The sequence below is a fragment of the Cupressus sempervirens genome, chromosome 9 (assembly GCF_028749045.1).
Source record: "Cupressus sempervirens isolate cs-2001-9-10 chromosome 9, ASM2874904v1, whole genome shotgun sequence".
NCBI classification, from domain to species: domain Eukaryota; kingdom Viridiplantae; phylum Streptophyta; class Pinopsida; order Cupressales; family Cupressaceae; genus Cupressus; species Cupressus sempervirens.
This window is the reverse complement of record NC_143126.1, coordinates 496,655,618-496,661,900: the sequence shown is the minus strand read 5'-3', so window position 1 is coordinate 496,661,900 and position 6,283 is coordinate 496,655,618. Positions and strand designations below refer to the sequence as shown.

Here is a 6,283-nt window from a genome sequence, read left to right as displayed (position 1 = left end):
TACCACACATCTCAAAATCACCCTTAGAATCTTATGTCAGCATTATAGTTCATCCAATTGTGAGCGCAATTGGAGCTTGTCTGAGGCTGTCCACACCAAGAAGAGCAAGCTACCCCACAAATGTCTCAATGGCCTTGTATTTGTGCAATTTAATCATCAATGGTGCATAAAGGAAGCCACATGAAGCAGCAGCTGGTCCAATGGAATTGAACGATACAAATCCTTACAGCGATTGGACATCATAGGAGCAGCCTCTATTGTTTATAGAGGATAGTGTCACTGATTTGGAGAGGCGGTTATGAAGGATGGGTGGATTTGGTTTCAAATTGTACAGCATTGAGGATGATTAGTCGAATAAAGAGTCATTGTTGGTTCCAAGAGGAGCTACATCAGGGATGGAGGAAGAACCACACGCATCATCAAATATACCGAGCAAGGAGGCACAATCACACCCAATGTAGGCTTCTAGGACTAGACCCTCTAGTCCTACCTCTACCTTATTTTTTTAGTAGAGCTAAGAAGAGGAAGATGTAATTGTAATGATGTACTTATTTTTAGTTTTACAGAAACTATTTACTATTTTGCTTCATTCCTCATGAGAATGTGATTTTGTACCCCCTTTGTGTTTAAACATACATAGACTCAGCTTGTTTCTTTTGTTTTCTCATTATTTGACTCATTCAATGCATCTTTTCATTGAACTATGCAAAAAAATGCATTTCTAATTAAAATTTAAGCAGATTTTTTACGTTCCAAATTTTAGATTAAAAAACTAGTCGAGTTTCTCCCCAATTTTTTTTCAAGCCCTGGTGAGTTTTTGGCTTTGGTGCATTTTCCAACTATGGGTGTATATTCTACATTGAGGAGGGCTACTTTGTCTCTCTTCTCTCTTATGAGGGAAGCTTTGTCCTACTAGGTTTTCTCGCTTTCTCCATTTGTGAGAGATTGCATTTGCATTGTCCATGGGTACCTAATATGGCCTAGTGGTTGGAACCCATCTTGCAAAGTTAGCTTGAGTCAGCCTTCCCCTAATTTGCACTTAAGGAGAGGTATTGGCTTAATTAATTATTCACCTAATTACACTTCGCTTAAGCTTAGTTAGTATAATGCATAACATAGTAGTTTGCACATGTTGTGGGAGAAATTCCACTTTAGGTGGTAGGTGTAATCACATTCTACTTTATGTCTTGTCTTCACCTTTAGTGCACTTACACTTTATCATCCTCCACATGGTTGAACATGTTTGCACATACTTCATTGCACAATAGAGGATGATCCACCTTTGGTGGACATGTGATTCCACCTTGTGTGGGTGATAAGTTGTCTCTTGGTTATCATGTTCTCCTATTGCCTTGCCTATATAAGCAGTCACATCTTCATTGTACTCATATCTCTTGGATGAAATTCAGTTATTGCATCATTGCTGAGAATAAAGTTTGTTCTTGTCCATTTTATCTCTCTTGCTTTGTGCTATACATTGGCCTCTAGATCTTAGGTTATTGCTATTGGTGAATTCTTACAATCTGCACCCTGAATTCATCTGTCTGTGGTCCTCAATTTGTTCCTAAAGCCACCTATCTGTGGTCCCTTAATTTATGCCTTGAATTTGCCTGTCTGATGTCCCAAAATTTCTGTCAGAATCACTAATGGATTTATCCTAGAGCTAATCTCCGAAGTCCCTTGAATGATATCAGAGTCATCTCTTACAAAGTCATCAAAGAAAAATATTAAGGATGAAGTATAGGCATTTCTGAAAAGAAAAAAGTTAAACATTTTTTAGCAGAAAGAAAAGCCATTTTCCTGCAAAATGAAAAAAACCCGAAGTTTGGGAAGGTTCTCATAGAAATTGGAAATATATTTGACCTCAATTTTTCAATTTACTGAAGAATTCATCTTTAAATTTAGAAAAATATGTTTGTGATTAAATTTTAATTGTCCAAATAAAAACTAACTGTTTGACAAAATGCCTAAAGAAAAGTTTGTGTTTAATTGCTTGCTCAACAAGTGGATTGCATTCCAGTTGTAGTTTGGCATCCAGAGGTCAAAGAATCATCATAATCATCATTGTGAATATTTTTTCCTTGGTTTCTAACTCATTGCAACTTCTCTTTGTATGTCTTTCAAGGACAACAAAATTCCGTGTCTTCAGTTTTGTAAATAAATGCAATGCATCTCAATTTGTCTCTAATAGTTGTTGATAAGATACTCATTATAACTGTTGTTGATTTGACACCAGAATTTTGACTGTATCATGATCCCCAAAACAAAATGAAACAACCACCCTACTTTGCTATATGTAAAAAATTTAATGAACTTAAAAACTAGAATTGAAAGGACAATGGATAGTACATTTCCAACACAAGGTAGATCAAACACTATAATCTTTCCAATCTTTCACTCAGGAAATGAAGTATAGAAGAGATTTCTGAAGACAAGGAAGTTTTATCAATAAATTGATTTAACAATGTCATGCCGTGCTATCATACATAGCACTTTCCCAATGTCCATAATACCTAGGGAGATGTCTTCAGAAGTAAGCAAAGATTAACATTTTTCAAAAACAAAGTGTTGTTCTTCGAATACCTCACAGAATGCTTTTGGGAAATTGCAGCAAACCTTAAGTAGCTTTGCTAGAGTAAGACACACACAAAAGCAAAAAGAGTCTGAACATGAGCATGAAGCACTTAACTACACATACAAACATAATTGAAACATTCTTATTCAACCTCTGAAGATGTGTTCTCCTTTTGCTTTAAAATGGGTAATTGGACTAGCAACTTTACATCTCATGATTAAACTTAGATTTTACTATGGGCTCATCCCCATCTCTTCAAGAGGGAACTTGGCAGAGCATATTTAAGCAACAAGTTTAATACCAGAAAGGGGTATATTTTATTGAACCAGATAGATGCAACTTGCTAAAACCCCTTGGCAATTGCTTAATCAATAACAAGTTGTGGTTGCCAAAGGTGACTCTTGCTCAATTTTTTTGTCACTGTAAATATCAATGGACATCAACTCACAAATAATGCTCTTGAAAGCCAACAAAATCAACATGAAGACAGATTATGGAATTAAACACAAGTTAGAACCCAAGGCCTGTGCTAAAGGATCAATGTCTCGCAAAGAGAATTTTTAGATCAGATCCCATTTCTCAAACTAAACGTACAAAGCGATTCTCCAAACATCATTTATAAAATTGAATTTTTATCTCATTACAGGAAAAATAGGGAGTTTATAACAGGAAAATATATTTTAATAGAAGTGAATCAGAGGCCACTAGAAACTAAACACAATAATAAACACACATGCTAGCGTGAAAACAAAAGCCATAATGCTAACAGTAATAAACTACCACGGCTATATTATCCATGGGTGTTCAGAGCCTCCCATAACAAATTCTTTGGAACTGGTTTGGACATGTCTTGAGCTTCCAATGCTGCAGCTCGCAGGGTTCTGATAGTCATCAAATTAGCCTCCCAGAATGTTACCATCGTGTATGGCAACTGGTACTTCAAACAGAGAGGCTTCACAAAAGGAGCAATCTTCCTCAAGTTGTGACGAGGCAACCTCGGAAAGAGATGATGTTCAACCTGATGCTGCAATCCTCCATGAAACCAATCCAGCCAAGGGGAACATAATATATCAAGTGTCCCCCTGGTCTGAGATTCAAACCAATTCTTACTACAAGGCCTCCCAACATAGACACTAGAAGAGAAATGATTTAAACAGAATTGAACATGCTGAACACCAGTGACAATAAAGCTCGACAACACAAAAGCTGCTCTCTCACTCCAAGTGGGCAAACATGAAATCAATAATGGAAACCAAACCCAAAAAGCCACAATTCCTATGATTTCCTTAGCCCTATCTGGAATTTTATTCTTGGAAAGAAGCAAGACAATGGACTGTCCAAATAAATTTATCCTCGCAATCGCCATCACAGGATAAAATGTCCAATGCTGATAACTAACAAGGACCCTAGCCACACCATCGAAACTCATTTTCCTATCATAAAAATAGGAATACAGAGAACAGAAAAACCTGGATGAGACGGCAAACAGGGGAATATACTGTAGATCTGGATCAAACTCCAAACTATTACATGCAATGTGATGAGCATTGTGATTTCTCTTCCACCATGCAATGCTGATCCCCGTCAACCCATTCCCTGCAACTAACTGGATAATTCTGTCTATTCTCTTATTACCCACGAGTCCACAATGCCCTGAATCATGCCCAATCCATCCACTCTGAGTCCAAACAGCACCCATCAGAACGCCACAAGCTACATGAATCCAAAAGCCCTCGTAAAACAGCACACCCACAACACACATTACCAGCATTGTCACCATAAGCAACCCGATAAAGCCATAGATAAATTTTGGCCGTTTGAAGAGCCCAGCTTTTTTTAGATCCCCCAAAAGCTTTCTGTAGTCCTTGGAGATCTCTGAGACCTCGTAGTCTTCGTGAATTCCTATCATGAACTGGTCCAAGTACTTCCATGCTGAGCCAGGATGGTATGCAATGAATGCATCTGTTACATCTTGACCAGCTAAATTTAGCAGAGGCAGATCCCCTCCAGGATGAGTATCTACCCATTTTGTGACATCATAGACCTTGCCCTGAATCGAGAGCCATAGATCCTCTGCATTGTTGTGCGTTTTCAACTCTTGGGTGCTGATTTTAGGCCACTTCGCATGGAATTTTTCGCTTGAGAGGTCTGTCATGGCAACCTTTGGTTTTTTAGAGGGCTGAGATCTAAGATTAAGATTTATATTGAAAACTACGCATTTTAAATCGAATAGATCTTATTATGCAAGGGGTAAACTAAGCCAGGCTTAGCTGACAACGGTTATGTGGTTCAGTTAGCGCTTTGATTATAGGTTGTCATATGAGGTACAGTTTGTCCTCTGCAAAGTAGGTATATTATTATTATTGTTGAAATATGGGGTTTATGATTGGTTGAACATGGAGAGGGTAATTTTTTGAAAATTCGAAAGCGTTCAACATTATCATTTGGCTATTGATTGAAAGATGGGTTTTGAGTGTCTGCTTGCTATGCGTAGCTGTCTCTGTGGGATCTCTAGGGTACGATTTAGAACCTGCTTGAACTTCGTTATGGAATATCCTTGGGATCAATCACTTTAATTATATTTATGAACTATTTTTAAGACAGTAAATTATTGGTGAAACTGTTTTATACAGATAACTTTGTTTAGATAAAGGCATGCAAAAAGTCTTTGACCCTATCACAACTAGTTTTCTCTAAGATACAATCAATAACTTTATAAAAGTTTAATATTTAGTAGAGTGAATATTTAAGACTTTTAGTCCCTGCCTTTAGGCTGCCTTTAGGCAGGAATACTCATGCATTCATGTAGGTACTAGTAGTTTTGTTTTTTGAACCAATCAAACTTTATAATTAAATCAGTTCTAAAGTCAGCAATATAGTTTATTATTTTTATATATTTTTAAAATTAGAAAATGACGCATTATTGAAATTCTTATTGGCTGAGCTTAAAAAAAGCAAGGAGTAAAATCTATTTTTCTAATAAAAAATAGAGAAAATTTAAATACAGTAGGTTATAAAGTTCAATGTCACATTAATGAAAATTTTCTCTTTATCTTCTCTGATTTTTTAATTATTCTTTTTGTCCACAGCCTCTCTCGTTACATATCATTCAAGCCTATCTGTATCCACCGCCTCTCCTCCTTTGATATATGGGCTTTTGTATGCTGCACTGCCATATATTTATCCTGAAATTGATTATTGCAGTTGAGGATTGCAACATATACTTGCATGGGAAAGGAGATCAAGCTTGTTGTTGGAAGGAGACCTGAAGCAAAGACTTCGTCTACGGCTAATCTGATATTGATTTTAACTTTGTTTGAGCATTGTAACAGAGGTATTCTAATCATTGTATGCTGATAGATACTTTAGTATTTTGTAAATCTCTTAAAGCATAAATGATCATTGAATAACTTTTATTAGCTCTGTAATTTAAAATTTTCCATTATTCTCAATAAAATTCACAGCTTTTCTCAGGCTAGGTTGTTTCCCTCCATTCAAGTGTAGCAAATTATTTCATGATGTGCAAATTTTCATCATAGGAGATACCTAGGCATCTCTACGACATTCAGGAGTACTTCATCGGTGTCATTTTCTTGAACGGTATGCTTCTTCATTGAACTGTTTTTTTTAGAGTTTTTTTTTCTAGTTGCCGTATAATTTTGTTTCAGAGAATTTTACATACGTGTGTTCTGAGAAATCTTTAAAGAT

General features: G+C 36.4%; 1 protein-coding gene across 1 annotated transcript; it reads right to left on the bottom strand.

Moving 5' to 3' along the window:
- Nucleotides 1-3,176: 3,176 nt before the first annotated feature.
- On the bottom strand, nt 3,177-5,068 carry LOC149539503 (acyl-lipid (9-3)-desaturase-like). The gene has a single exon (XM_089800735.1). It carries the CDS (start codon nt 4,728-4,730, stop codon nt 3,366-3,368), a length of 1,365 nt encoding a protein of 454 aa, XP_089656861.1. The 5' UTR covers nt 4,731-5,068; the 3' UTR covers nt 3,177-3,365.
- Nucleotides 5,069-6,283: the final 1,215 nt, after the last annotated feature.

Bases quoted from the DNA above. Each gene is read 5' to 3' on its own strand.
- LOC149539503 (XM_089800735.1), bottom strand. From the start codon at position 4,730: ATGACAGACCTCTCAAGCGAAAAATTCCATGCGAAGTGGCCTAAAATC.